The sequence below is a fragment of the Narcine bancroftii genome, chromosome 13 (genome assembly GCF_036971445.1).
Source record: "Narcine bancroftii isolate sNarBan1 chromosome 13, sNarBan1.hap1, whole genome shotgun sequence".
NCBI lineage: Eukaryota > Metazoa > Chordata > Chondrichthyes > Torpediniformes > Narcinidae > Narcine > Narcine bancroftii.
The window spans coordinates 46,238,905-46,254,346 of NC_091481.1; the positions used below are offsets into that span (position 1 = coordinate 46,238,905).

The 15,442-nt window shown below is 38.8% G+C and overlaps 1 protein-coding gene across 10 annotated transcripts in view; it reads right to left on the reverse strand.

Moving 5' to 3' along the window:
* The window catches only part of tmem107l (transmembrane protein 107 like), a 69,500-nt gene that overhangs the window by 41,282 nt on the left and 12,776 nt on the right, over positions 1 to 15,442 (reverse strand). For all 10 annotated transcript variants that reach the window (XM_069909474.1, XM_069909473.1, XM_069909471.1 and 7 more), the window contains one exon: positions 13,994 to 14,061. In XM_069909474.1, coding sequence (XP_069765575.1) covers positions 13,994 to 14,061 — 68 coding nt within the window. The remainder of the gene's footprint in view (positions 1 to 13,993; positions 14,062 to 15,442) is intronic.

Sequence of the window (15,442 nt, forward strand, 5' to 3'; positions counted from 1 at the left end):
ATCTATATCGCAAACACTATCCTCTAGCTTATCTTCTCTGTACTTTTACCCACTTTAGCATATTTTACTACATCAGCTTTAACAGATGCTATTTCTTCCATAACATGAGAAACCTTGTTATTCACAGATTTAAAACCCAAAGAAATCTGTTGAGACTTTGCTTGAAATTGTTGTTCCAAATAATCTTTGTTTCGCTGTAGGCCGACCATGAGCTGCAAACCCTCACTAAATTCCAGTCCTACCTCTGAGCTTCCAGATCCAACCATTTCTGTAGCTCCTGCCTCCAGTTCTTCAGCCTCCACCACAGTTACTCTTTTGCTTCCCACCCCCCCTCCCACTACAGGTTTTAGGTTGATCCTCCACCAACCCAGACTCACTGGGTCGGTGAACACCAGCCCCCCACCGTGGGGAGAAACATGCTTGGTATAGTGCACGTGCGCGCTACTTCTTCAGCCTCCGTGGACGTCAGTGCCATCTTGCCCAGAGCTCCACGGCACTGGTGCCAAATCACTCTCAGAGTCACCGGTTGTCGACACTGGGGGCGAGGAGGAACATTACTCAAATCCCCCAGATCCAGCTCTGAGGTAGGCCTCACCTCTTCCAAGCTTACCAATTGTTTTAAAATTTGTTTCTTCATCGTTTGAGCTCATTTTTTTCATTATTATTTCTGCTTCTTCTTATAATTCTTTCTTAAAACTTTTATAGTTAGAAGGGTATTTCAAAACAAACTTTTCTTTAATCTGACAGGAGAGATGTCCACCCAGATCTCTTGCCTAAAATACGCCATGCCCCCCCTCCTCTTCATTAAACTTTGCATCAAATAAATAATAAGACGGAAGGTTCTGAACACCTCCTTTCCCCCTACCGCCCCCTGGATTTTTCCACTCCCCAGGAATCACCAACTTTGAGGGTGTAATAGTTCAAACTTGGTTCACACAGACTTTGAAATTTATGAAACCCTCATTACCAAAATAAGTAAGACTCTTGGAATAGATATTGACTTGATAAGCTTATATAAAAAGCAAGTTTTATGCATTTTGGAAGCAGTTTTAAGTAATAAAAATGGGGAAAGATATGAAATAAAGGAGAGAGCCAGGAAAATTGAAGGGAATTAAAATCTCAGTAGTTTGCCTCCCAAAGTGGTGCAAGAAATCATGGATGCCTTGTTGATCATTTTTCAACATTCTTTTGAGTCCAGAAATGTTCTAACATACTGAAGGTCAGCTGACTTCAATATTTACTGTATATGTTAAAAAAAATGAATAAAGCAGAGAATTATAGATTGAGTGAAATAATGTAGTGGAGGAGGGAATGATATCTAGCCAATATTTTTTGGCCTGAGGCCTTTGACATTTATAGACTAACGGATTACACTAACAGATAAACAGGTCGAGTTATTACCACAGGAAAGCACATGAAAAAGAGTGATGGGGTTGGACCAAATCTGTGTTTTCTTTTTGAGGATGAAACTACCAGATTTGACCAGGTATTCACGATGGTACATACCACTGGAACTTTGGTCAAGATGAGCCTTGAGCACGTAGAGAAGATCCAGGCTGATTTAGACAAGACTGATGTAGCAGATAGACATGGCAATGCAGTTATATGAGAGTAAATCGCAGGCTACTTGCATGGAAATAGCGGGATGTCATCTAGCTGTGTGAACAAGGTGTCATTGCAAAACTAAGCATGTGGGTGCAGCACATGATTAAAAATTTACCCTGACCTTTAAGGATTCGAGATGCAATTCTATCTTTAGTATTATGTGCAACATTGGTTTCCTTATTTGCTATGGAGGGATATCAGGGTAAGTTCACCAGACAATTCTTTATGATAGAGGGGACGAGCATTTTTGGGAGAAGACTGGAACAGGACTTGATGAACAGCCATAATCAGACTGCTCCTGCTCCTGTTTTTCTATTTCTATAAAAACAAACACGTGGGAGGTCATGACTCACAAATCTAATTGTGTTTTTTTTAAGATGTGACCAAGACGGTGAAGAGGGCAGAGCTGTAGACGTATATATGGATTTCAGCAAGGCATTTGATAAGTTTCCGCACAGTAGAGTTCTCTGGAAAGTTGGATTGCATAGATTCCAAGGCATAATAACAGAATGGAGAGAAAATTGGCTTCATGGTAGAAAGCAGGGTGAAATGTTTTTTTTTGGATTGGAGTCCTGTGACACATAGTTCAGTGCTGGTTGTTATCTAATCAATGATTTAGATGAAAACATGCATGCCATGATTATCAAGTTTGTGGATAACAGTCTGGCATTGTAGACAGTTGGCTAAAGATTGCAACAGGATCTTGATCAGTTGAACAGAGGAATGGTTGTTGGAATTTAATACCGAGAAATCAGATGTGTTGCATTTTGGAAGGTCTAACATGGGTAGGACCTATGCAGTGAATGGTTGGGATCTGTTGAGAGTTGGAGAGCAGAGGGATCTAGGCGTGTAGTACCTTTAAAGTGATGTCACAAGTAGATATGGTGATCAAAAAGGCTTTTGGAACATTGGTTTCATCAATCAGAGTATACAATGTACATAATATTTGGGATAAAACGCTTCTTTCCTTTATTTTCCCCTCTGCTCCACAACTTTAAATTTGTAATCAAACAATGAAATTTGTTATGAATCAATTGGGGCGGCACAGTTGGAGTAGCGGCTATTACAGCGGCAGTAACTGGGACCGGGGTTTGAATCCCATGCTGTGTGGAGTTTGTGCATTCTCCCCGTGTCTCTGTGGTTCTTCCCCAGGGGCTACACTTTACTCCTACCATTCAAAACATCCCAGGGTGGAAGTTAATTGGCTGCTTAGTGGGCAGCATGAACTCATGGGCCAAAATACCTTGTTATGCTGTAAGCCTAAATTTAAATCTAAATTTAAAGTGCACATTCCTGAGTTTATTTGAGGTTATGTGCATGCATTTTGGTTTGACCATGTAGAAATTAACATAACAAAACAATTTACAGCACGGAAACAGGCCATTAGGCCCTTCTAGTCCGCACCGAACCAAACACCCCTCTCTAGTCCCACCTCCCTGCACAATGTCCATAACCCTCCATCTTCTTCTCATCCATATACCTGTCCAACCTTTTCTTAAATAATACAATTGACTCCGCCGCCACTATTTCTCCCGGAAGCTCATTCCACACGTCTACCACTCTCTGAGTAAAGAAGTTCCCCTCATGTTACCTCTAAACCTCTGCCCCTTAATTCTTAACTCATGTCCTCTTGTTTTAATCTTTCCTCCTCTTAATGGAAATAGTCTATCCACATTCACTCTGTCTATCCCTTTCATAATCTTAAATACTTCTATCAAATCCCCTCTCAACCTTCTACGCTCCAAAGAATAAAGACCTAATCTGTCCAATCTCTCCCTATACTCTAGATGCTTAAACCCAGGTAACATTCTGGTAAACCTTCTCTGCACTCTCTCCACTCTGTTTACATCCTTCCTATAATTAGGCGACCAGAACTGCACACAGAACTCCAAATTAGGCCGCACCAACGTCTTATACAGTCTCAACATCACCTCCCAACTCCTATATTCCATGCAATGATTGATAAAGGCCAGCATACTAAAAGCCTTCTTCACCACCCTATTCACGTGAGTTTCTACCTTCAGGGAACGATGTACCGTTACTCCTAAATCTTTCTGCTCTTCTGTATTCATCAATGCTCTCCCATTTACCACGTATGTCCTGCTCTGATTCTTCTTACCAAAATGAAACACCTCACACTTATCAGCATTAAATTCCATCTGCCATTTTTCAGCCCACTTTTCTAAGCAGCTCAAATCCCTCTGCAATCCTTGAAAACCTTCTTCATTATCCACTATTCCACCTATCTTAGTATCGTCTGCATATTTACTAATCCAATTTACCGCCCCATCATCTAGATCATTAATGTATATAACGAACAACAATGGGCCCAATACAGACCCTTGAGGCACACCACTGGTCACCGGCCTCCAACCTGACAGACAATTATCCACTACCACTCTCTGGCCTCTCCCTTTCAGCCAATGTTCAATCCATTTGACTATCTCAAAATTTATACCTAAAGACTGCACCTTCCTAACTAACCTTCCATGTGGTACCTTATTGAAGGCCTTACTGAAGTCCATATAGACAACATCCACTGCGCTACCCTCATCCACATTCCTAGTCACCTCTTCAAAAAATTCAATCAGATTGGTCAAACATGACCTTCCTCCCACAAATCCATGTTGAGTGCTCCTGATCAGACCCTGTCTATCCAGATGTTTATAAGTACTATCTCTAAGAATTTTCTCCATTAATTTACCTACCACAGACGTCAAACTTACAGGCCGATAGTTGCCAGGCTTCCTCCTTGAACCCTTTTTAAATAACGGAACCACATGCGCAATGCGCCAATCCTCCGGCACTATCCCCATATCTAATGACATTTGAAAAATTACCGCCAGAGCCTCTGCTATTTCCTCCTTCACTTCTCTCAATGTCCTGGGGAAGATCCCGTCTGGTCCCGGAGACTTATCCACCTTTATATTCTTCAAAAGCCCTAAAACTACATCTTTTGTAATCTCTATATTCCCCATATTTACCCAATTTGCTTTTTTTATCTCACATCTCCCAATATCCTTCTCCTTAGTGAATACCGAAGAAAAGAAACTGTTCAATATCTCCCCCATTTCTCTAGGCTCCACACACAGTTTTCTGCTCTGATTCTCTAAGGGACCAATTTTGTCTCTAGCTTTCCTTTTACCATTAACATATTTGTAGAACTCTTTTGGATTAGTTTTCACCTTGCTTGCCATAGTTTCCTCGTACCTTCTTTTAGCTTTCCTAATTCCTCTCTTAAGATTCCTCTTACATTCAATGTATCTTTCAAACATCCCCTTAACTCCATGCTTCTTATATCTAATGTATGCCTCCCTTTTTCTTCGAACCAAGTTTCCAATATTCCTTGAAAACCACGGCTCTCTCAAACCTTTTGCCCCTCCTTTTAACCTAACAGGAAATTGCAGCACTTTTTATACATAGTCCTCTCATTTCAGGCCGCCATCATTTTTAATTTTTTTATTTTTTATTTTTCACACTTATGAACCATATCAATCAAAATACATACAAACATTTCCCTCTTAAATATACACAGTGGCATTTTCTCCCCTTTTTCCCCTCCTACCTTCCCTCCCTCCTTCCCACCCCCGTCCAAACCCATTAAACATTCAACATATCTTCTTTCTTTGGCTTGGCTTCACGGACGAAGATTTATGGAGGGGTAATGTCTACGTCAGCTGCAGGCTCGTTTGTGGCTGACAAGTCCGATGCGGGAGAGGCAGACATATACAATACAATAAAACCATTAAACAATGTCATCACACAATGAAAATAACCAAGAAAATTGTGTTATCTACTTTTACACACTTAATCAGGTCATTTTGTCTTCTCCTCATTTTATCATTTTAGGGGGTGGAGGTCCGCGGTAAGTCCTCTCTGTTGTGTTCCATGTACGGTTCCCAAATTTGTTCAAATAATGTGACTTTATTTTTTAAATTATGTTTTTTTTTCCAATGGAATACATTTATTAATTTCCATGTACCATTGCTGTATTCTCAGGCTCTCTTCTGATTTCCAGGTTGACATTATACATTTTTTTTTGCTACTGCTAAGGCCATCATAATAAATCTTTTTTGCACTTCATCCAGTTTGAGGCCTAATTCTTTACTTCTTATATTACTTAGAAGAAAGATCTCTGGATTTTTTGGTATGTTGCTTTTTTTGATTTTATTTAATACCTGATTTAGATCTTCCCAAAACATTTTCACTTTCTCACATGCCCAAATTGCATGTACTGTTGTTCCTATTTCCTTCTTACAGCGAAAACATCTATCTGATAATGTTGGATCCCATTTATTTAACTTTTGGAGCCTATGTAACCAATTATATTGTGTAACCATCTTTGTTTGGGTTAATAGCTTATTTTATCATTTTCCTTCTCTTGCAGCTTGATGTACATGTTTGCTATAAATCTTTTTATTATCGTTGTTTCTGTAATCACATATTCAAAGCTGTTTCCTTCTGCTAATCTCAGTCTGCTTCCCAATTTGTCCTTTAAGTAGGTTTTCAGTTGATGGTATGCAAACATTGTATCATGAGTTATTCCATATTTTTACTTCATTTGTTCAAATGTTAATAAATTATTTCCCAAAAAACAATTTTCTATTCTTTTAATTCCTTTTCTCTCCCATTCTCTAAAGGAAAGGTTATCTATTGTGAAATCTATTAATGTTGCATCAATAATAATTTTGGTAGTTGGTAATTTGTTTTTTTTCCTTTCTATGCGAATCTTCTTCCATATGTTGAGTAAATGGTGCTGTACTGGTGAACTTCTGTATTGCACCAGTTTTTCATCTCACTTATAAAGTTCTGGAACCTTGTCCCCTATTTTATCTAGCTCTATCTCGGTCCAATCTGACTTTTCCCTTGTTTGATAAAAATCTGATAGATATCTTAATTGTGCTGCTCTATAATAATTTTTAAAGTTTGGTAGCTGCAAACCACCTTGTTTGTACCATTTTGTTAATTTAGCGCTATCCTCGATTTCCCCCCTTTCCATAAGAATTTCCTTATTATTCTCTTTAGTTCATTGAAGAATTTCTTTGTTAAGGGAATTGGTAATGATTGAAATAGGTATTGTATCCTTGGGAAGACATTCATTTTATTGCAATTTACCCTCCCTATCAATGTTAGTGGCAATTCTTTCCAATGTTCTAAGTCATCCTGTAATTTCTTCTTTAATGGCTGATAATTTAATTTGTATAGGTGGCCTAAATTATTATCTAATACCTCGGTATCGGATTGCATTTAAATGGTGATTCTCTTTTAAACTCTGTGTAATCCGCATTATTCATTGTCATTGCTTCACTTTTATTTGTGTTGATCTTGTACCCCGATATTTCTCCATATTCCTTCAATTTCTTATGTAGTTCTTTTATTAATATTTCTGGTTCTGTTAAGTATACTATGATGTCATCTGCAAATAGACTGATTTTATATTCCTTCTCCTTTATTTTTATCCCTTTTATTTTATTTTCTGTTCTTATCAGTTCTGCCAATGGTTCTATTGCTAAAGTGAACAGTGAGGGAGATAGTGGACATCCCTGATACTGTTGGTATCTTATTTCCTTGTACTGCATGGATTAAATTAATGAATTTATTAATTTAACAAATTAAATTAAATTAATAAATTAATGATATTGTCCATTGTTCGTCTTTTCTTAATAAATCCAGTTTAATCTCGTTTTACTATTTTTGATATACTGTCGGCCAATCTGTTTGCTAATAGTTTTGCTTTTATCTTATAATCTGAGTTAAGTAGAAATATTGGTCTATACGATGCTGGTTTTAGTGGATCTTTCCCAGTCTTTGGTATTACTGTAATTATTGCTGTTTTACATGAATCTGGCAAGTTTTGTGTTTCTTCTATCTGGTTCATTGCTTCCAGGAGAGGAGGAATTAATAACTCTTTAAATGTTTTATAGAATTCTATTGGGAGTCCATCCTCTCCAGGTGTTTAATTGTTTGGCAGCTTTTTTAATATATCCTGTATTTCCTCTATTTCAAATGGTTTTATCAATTTGTTTTGCTCCTCTTGCAATTTCGGTAGTTCAATTTTAGCTAAAAACTCATCTATTTTGTCTTCTTTCCCTTCGTTCTCAGTTCGGTATAAATGTTCATAGAATTCCTTAAAGTTTTCATTGATCTCTGTGTTGGGTAATATGTAATTTGTTTGTCCTTTTTCCTTGATGCCAATACAGTTCTTTCAGCTTGTTCTGTTTTAAGTTGCCAGGCTATTATTTTGTGCATTTTTTCTCCTAGCTCATAGTACTTCTGCTTTATTTTCATTATGTTCTTCTCCACCTTATATGTTTGTAATGTTTCTTATTTTATTTTTTTGTCTGCCAATTCTCTTCTTTTTGTTGTAGCTTCCCTTGTTGCTAGTTCTTTTTCTGTATTTACTATTTCTCTTTCCAACTGTTCTATTTCCCAATTGTCCTTTTTCATCTTAGTTACATAACTTATTATCTGCCCTCTGATGAAGGCTTTCATTGCATCCCATAATATAAATTTGTCTTTCACTGATTCCATTTTTATTTCAAAGTACATTTTAATTTGGCGTTCAATAAATTCTCTAAATTCCTGTCTTTTAAGTAGCATGGAGTTTAATCTCCATCTATATGTTCTTGGTGGGATATCCTCCAGTTCCATTGCTAATTACAGGGGTGAATGATCAGATAGCAATCTAGCTTTATGATCCATTTTCCTAACTCTCCTGACAACTGGAACAAGTCAATCCTTGAGTATGTTTTATGTCTACTCGAATAATATGAATATTCCTTCTCCTTTGGGTGTTGCCTCCTCCATATATCCAAAAGTTGCATTTCCTGTATTGATTTAACCATAAATTTAGCCACTTTATTCTTTTTGCTAGTCTTTTGTCCAGTTTTATTTGTTAAAATAAATTAATTTGTTAAAATTAATGTTAAAATCCCCTCCTATCAATATATTCCCCTGCGTTTCTACAATCTTCAAAAAATATCTTGCATAAACTTTTGATCCTCTTCATTAGGTGCATATATATTGACCAAATTCAAGAATTCTGACTATATCTGACACTTTATCATTACATATCTCCTTGCTGGATCTATCATTTCCTCCTCTATTTTGATTGGTACATTTTTATTGATTAATATAGATACACCTCTGGCTTTTGAATTATATGATGCTACCGTTACATGCCCTCCCCAGTCTCTCCTTAATTTATTATGTTCCACTTCAGTTAGATGCGCTTCCTGCACGAATGCTATATCTATGTATTTCTTTTTTCAGTAATTTAATAGCTTCTTCCTTTTGATTTGGTTATGTATTCCATTAATAGTTATAGTCATATAGTTCAACATGGCCATCTCATACTCTGTTTACACCTCATTTCCGCTTCTCTCACCACCACCCTTCCCGTTTTCCCCATTTTCATCTCTCAGTTTTCCCTTTTTGAACTCAATGTATGACACTTCTAAAACTTCAACAATTCCCACATCTAAAATTCCCTTAACCCCAAGTCTCCCCCCACCCCTCTCTGAGTCGCCCCTTGTCCCTTGCTGGGCAACCACAACTCCCCTCTCCATTCGGATTGCGAACCGCTCGCAAGCGTCAACTGATTTCTCAGTGACTGGTATTCTCTCCCACCCAACCCCCTCCAGAAAAGACTTTTATCTTCACATTTAACAAAGCTCACCCTTTAGTTCTTACTTATACATTATTTTTACATCTTTATATGAAGTTTGTCATCATTCTTTGTTCTTGTTACATCTCTTCATCTCTCTTTCTGTCCTGCAGGCGTTCTGCAAATTCTTGTGCTTTCTCCGGATCTGAGAACAGTCTGTTTTGCTTCCCCCGGGATAACAATTTTAAGCACAGCTGGATATCTTAACATAAATTTATAGCCTTTTTTCCATAGGATCGATTTTGCTGTGTTAAACTCCTTCCTCTTCTTTAGGAGTTCAAAACTTATGTTTGGGTAAAAAAATATTTTTTGACCCTTGTATTCCAATGGTTTTTTGTCTTCTCTAATTTTATTCCTTGCCCTCTCCAATATAATTTCTCTTGTTGTGTATCTCAAATTCTACTAAAATGGATCTTGGTTTTTGTTGTGACTGGGCTGGTGTTCTGTTTGCCCTTTATTTCCATTCCTTCTTCTATTTCTGGCATTCCCAGGCCTTTGGGATCCATTCTTTTATAAATTCTTTCATATTTGTGCCTTCTTCTTCTTCCTTTAGGCCCACTATCTTTATGTTGTTTCCCCTACTATAGTTTCCCATTATATCCATCTTCTGAGCGAACAACTCCTGTGACTCTAACTTTTTTGTCACGGTCTTCCAATTTTCTTCTTAAGTCGTTCACTTCCATTTCAAAAGCCGTTTCTTGTTCTTCCACATTTTCTAATCTTTTCCCTATTTCTGTCATGACCAGCTCTATTCTACTCACTTTTTCTTCTGTACTTTTCATTTTTCTTATCATTTCACTAAATTCTAATGAAAGTAATGCTTCCATTTGTTCTTGAAATTTTTAAAAAATCTATATACTGTCCATCTATTTTACCTTCTATTCCTCTGTGCAGAGCTTGGTCTTCTTCTTCTGTGTCTTCACCTGTGTTTGTGTCTTCTACTTCTCTTCCTTGTATCTGTGTCTCTTTTGACTTTCTTGTTGAGCTGCTTGCCTCAGTTTGTTGGGTGTTTTTCTGCATAGCTTCTTGTTGTTGGCCTTCTTCTTCTGGCCTAGTTATCTGTTGGGCTTCCTGTTGCTGTTTTTCTTTCTTATCACTCCCTTTCCCGTTGTTTTCCTCTTCTTACAGCTGAGAGCCCTGCTGTTGGGCATGTTGGTCGCGCTGTGTAAGTTCGCTCCTCAGCTGGGACCCCCTCCCGTCGGTGTTTTCCTTTTCCTTGGTGTGCGCAGTTGCAGTTTTAGCAGTCCCGCGGTAAGGAGGTCACATCCCTGCGGGGTCGCCACTAACCTCTCCACGGCGGTTCCCTGCATCTTCATGCAGGTAAGGCCTTCTCCTTTCTCTTCCAGCATTTTTCCTTATTTTTTCCCCCATTGTTTTTGTTTTTTCCTTCTTGGGTGCCATTTTCTTTCTTTTTTCCACAACTTTATCTTTTATTTGTTGTGTTTTGTGTTTCTTGAGCTCTATGTTTCCTTCACTTTTTTTCTTCTTTTCTAGAGAGGGCTGGTATTCTCCTACTGGCCACTACTCCATCACATGACTCCCCCCCCCCCCCCCCCCCTGTGGCTTCACAGGTGTTTGTAAGTACTCAGGTATGTTTAATTACCCATTAGTGCAGGCATGAGAAGGTTAAGCTTGCTCCTAAACAAAAGAAGCCATTATGAAGCTGAAAAACCAACAATAAAAACTGAGTCATCGGCCAAACCTTAGGATTACCCAATTCAACAGCTTGGATTATCAATAAGAGTGTACCAGTGAGCTCAGTAATCGCAAAGGGACTGGTCTTCCAAGGAAGATCTCCACTGCTGATGACAGAAGAATTCTCATCATAATGAAGAAAAATCCCCAAACTTATGTCCGACAGATCAGACACGTTTCAGAAGGCAGCTGCAGATATGGCATTAACTACTGTCCACAGGAATACAGAGGCTGCACTGCAAGATGCAAACCATGGCAAAGGCAAAGGTGGTAGCTTTGAATCTTGGGCAGTTCCTTAACACCTCCACTCTGCTCTTGCCATCACTCTGATACAGTTTAATCTTGGTCTCATCTCTCCACAAGACATTTTTCCAGAATTCTTGGCAGTAGTAATCTGGCCATCCTTTCTGTGGTTAACTAGTGGTTTGCGTCTTGCAGCATAGCCTCTGTATTTCTGTTCACGAAGTCTTCTGCAGGCACCCATCATTGACACATCCACACCTTCATCCTGAAGAGTGGTTCTGATCTGCCGGATGTGAGTTTGGGGATTTTTCTTCATTAGGATGAGAATTCTTCTCTCATCAGCAGTGGAGGTCTTCCTTTGTGAAGACTGAGCTAAGCAGGATGCTTTTTCTTCTTCATGATGTTCCAAGCTGTTAATTTCGGAAATCCTAAGGTTTGGGCAATGACCCTTTCTGTTTTATTCTTGTTTTTCAGCCTCAATGGTTTCTTTGACTTCCATTGGCACAACACTAGTCCTCATGTTGAAAAATGGCAACTACATATTCCAAAGGTAATGCAAAGCTTAGAAGCAAGCCCAGCTCTCTCATACCTGCACGAGTGAACACCTGTGAAGCCAAATGTCCCAAACATTATGGTATCCTGAAATTAAAGGGTGATGTATAAAAAATACTATAATTTCTACATGGTCAAACCAAAATGTATGCAAATAACCTTGAATAAACTCTGGAATGTGCACTTACATTACATGTGAATTGTTTGATTACAACTGTGGAGCACAGAGGCAAATAAAGAAAAAAGTGTCTTTGTCCCAAACAATATGGAGGGTGCTGTCATTGTACAAGGTCCCATTTGGAGTACTGTGTTTAGTTTTGGTCACCGTGCGACATCAAGCTGGAGAGGGTGCAGAGAAAATTCACAAGGATGTTGCTAGGACTCGGGGGCCTGAACTATAGAGACTATAGAGATAAGAGCAGATGAGGAGCACAGGAGGATGAGGGGTGGTCTCATAGAGGTGTCCAAAAATCATGAGAGGAGTAGATTGGGTGAACACAGATAATCTTCTCCCCAGAGTAGGAAAAAGGTAACCAAAGGAGAAAGGTGAGATATAACTGAGGGGTAACTTTTTTTTTTTACAAAAAAGGTGGTGGAGAGAATCATAGAACATTACAGCACAAAAACAAGCCAATTTGGCCCTTCTATTCTGTGCCAAACCATTTATTTGCCTCATCCCACTGACCTGCACCAAGACCACGTACCTGTCCAAATGCTTCTTAAATGTTAAAACTGAGCCCACATTCACCACCTCAGTTGGCAGCTCATTCCACACTCACTCCACTCTGTGAAGAGTTCCCCTCATGTTCTCCCTAAACTTTTCTCCTTTCACCCTTAACCCATGTCCTCTGGTTTGTATCTCACCTAATCTCAGTAGAAAAAGCCTACCTACATTTACTCTGTCTGTCCCCCCTCATAATTTTAAATACCTCTATTAAATCTCCCCCCAATCTTCTATAGTCCAGGGAATAAAGTCTTAACCTGTTTAACTTTTCCCTGTAACTCAGTTCTTGAAGGCTGGGCAATATCCTTGCAAATCTGCACTCTTTCCATCTTATGAATATCTTTCCAGCAGTTAAGTGACCAAAACTGCACACAATACTCAAAATTTGGCCTCATCAATGTCTTGTACAACATTACATAACATGCCAACTCCTAAACTCAATACTTTGATTTATAAAGGCCAATAGGCCAAAAGCTCTCTTTACAAACCTATCTACCTTTGACACCATTTTTTGGAAATTACGCATCTGTATTCCAAGATCCATCTGTTCTACCGTACTTCTCAGTGCCCTACCATTTACCATGTATGTCCTTTCTTAGTTTGTCTTTCTAAAATGGAACACCTCACGATTGTCTGAATTAAATTCCATCTGCTATTTTTCAACCCATTTTTCCAGCTGGTCCAGATTCTCCTGCAAGCTTTGAAAACTTACTTTGCTGTCCACAATGCCTCCAATCTTAGTGTCATCTGCAAACTTACTGATCCAATTGACCACATTATCACTGATAAAGGTGAACAAACAACAATCCCTGAGGCACATCATTAGTCACAGTTCATTACTTCACCATGAATACCTAGAATCTGAACCTTCCTGACTAACCTCCATATGAGACCTTGTCAAAGACTTTACTAAAGTCCATGAAGTCAATAACAACAGCCTTTCCTTTGTCAAATTTCCTGGTAACCTCCTTGAAAAACTCTACAAGATTGTACAAATGTTGTACAGCCTGTCACACATTAAGTCACATTGTCTATCACTAATCAGTTCCTGGCTATCCAAATAATTGTACATCCAATCTCTTAGAACACCTTCCAGTAATTTACCTACTATTGATGTCAGGTTCACTGGCCTATAATTTCCAGGGTTACTTTTCAATTTTTTTTTTAAAAAGATGAGCTATCCTCCAATGTATAGAATGGGCTACTGGAGGATGAATGGTTGAAACAGGTACTATTGCAATGTTAAGAAAACAACTGGACAGATACATGGATAGAATGGGTTTAGAGGGCTATGGGACAAACCACAGGCTGGTGGGATTGGGTAGGTGGCATATTTTGGTCAGGAGAGAAAAGTGAGGCCAAAGAGCCTGTCCTTTTTTTAAAAATCACCATAGAAAATCTACAGGCACATTGTGACTGATATATCAGTATTGAATGGGTCCAAAGTTCCCAGCATAAACTAATCTAATTAATATTGTTATTATAGATTTTTTGACCCAAGTACTTACTCTGTATCACGAGCTTGATACTGGTGAAGATTATAGCTCAGTGGGAGACAGGCTAATACATTGTCTTCCTGCAATACAAATAGAACAAGCAATCTATAACTATGTTATCAGGAAAATGAAAAAAACAAATCTAAACTCAAAAGTAAAGAAAAACCACATGCAAATTTGTTTCTTCCATCTATCAAAGTTTTCTCCTGCTGATAATTTTCAGTTTGCTCCGTCACTCTTTCAAAATGAATTAATTGAATTATAGTTCATACATTTGTTAGAATAGTTATTTACTGTGGGCAATGGAAGCCTTCAATGGCAGATCGATATCAACACGTGTTCTCTGTCCATTACAAATAAACTATTTTGAGGACTTTCAATAAGCAGCAGAATACAATGGTTATTCTTGACAAACAAGTTTTTGTTCAAATGCTTAACCCCTTTTCGAACAAGCATTCTCCATTGCCCTTTTAGAAAGTCTTCAGGACCTCAGTTTCTTTCTGACCCAACCAGCTCCCTTCCACTAACACATTCACTGACCTGGCAGAACCTTTTCTTACCCTTAATAACTAATTTCTTCCCAAAAGATCAAAAGGGTAGCCCCGGGCCTTAAGTCTCTTTGTTGGCCACGTGGAACAGTCCTTGTTCCAAGCCCATTCCACCACCTTCTCTTTCTCCACTCCACTGACAACTATATTGGTGCTGCATCCTTTACGTTTCTCTTGTGGCAACAGAAGATGTGCCCAGCCTGATCTGCCAGGCACACCTTCCTGCTCTGGACACCCACATTCTCATTCTCGAACTGCCTCCATTCATTCATTGGCCACATACTGTTCACAGTTTATCCCCAGCCAGCCATCTCACCCCATCAGAGGCAACTCCCTCCTCCCCCCAACTTGTTCTTTTTGTCTCCCTCCCACATCTGACCAAGGATCTCGTACCTGAAACATTTACTGTTTTCCTTCCCACAGACAAGCTGCTCAGTATTTTCTGTTTGCATATTAAAAAATCTGTAGATGTTCGAAATCTATTGTCACTGTTTTAATGTGTCTTTAGCAGAAGAGCAGACACGTTTGGCCAGAGGAGCCAGATGTGAGCCACAACCACAAAGACTGAAGCATTTACAAAGGCAAGGCACTGAAGGACAAATGGGATTAGCAGAAATGGGCAAGGTCTGCACGGATCGAAGGGCATCTGCTTAGAACAGAAATACGTTGGTATTTCTTCAGCCAGAGGGTGCTACCTCTGTGAAATTTGTTGCCACCAGTGGTTCTGGAGGCCAGGTCATTTGGTGTATTTAACCCTTTGAATCCAGGCATTTTTAACATTTCATAATATATATTTCATAATATCTGGGTCAATGGGTAAACTACAGCATGAACACCAGTATGAAGCACCTGGTGGATGGGTATAAAGCCAGTCCTGGAAAACAGGAAAACGGAGTATATGCACTTGTTGGTA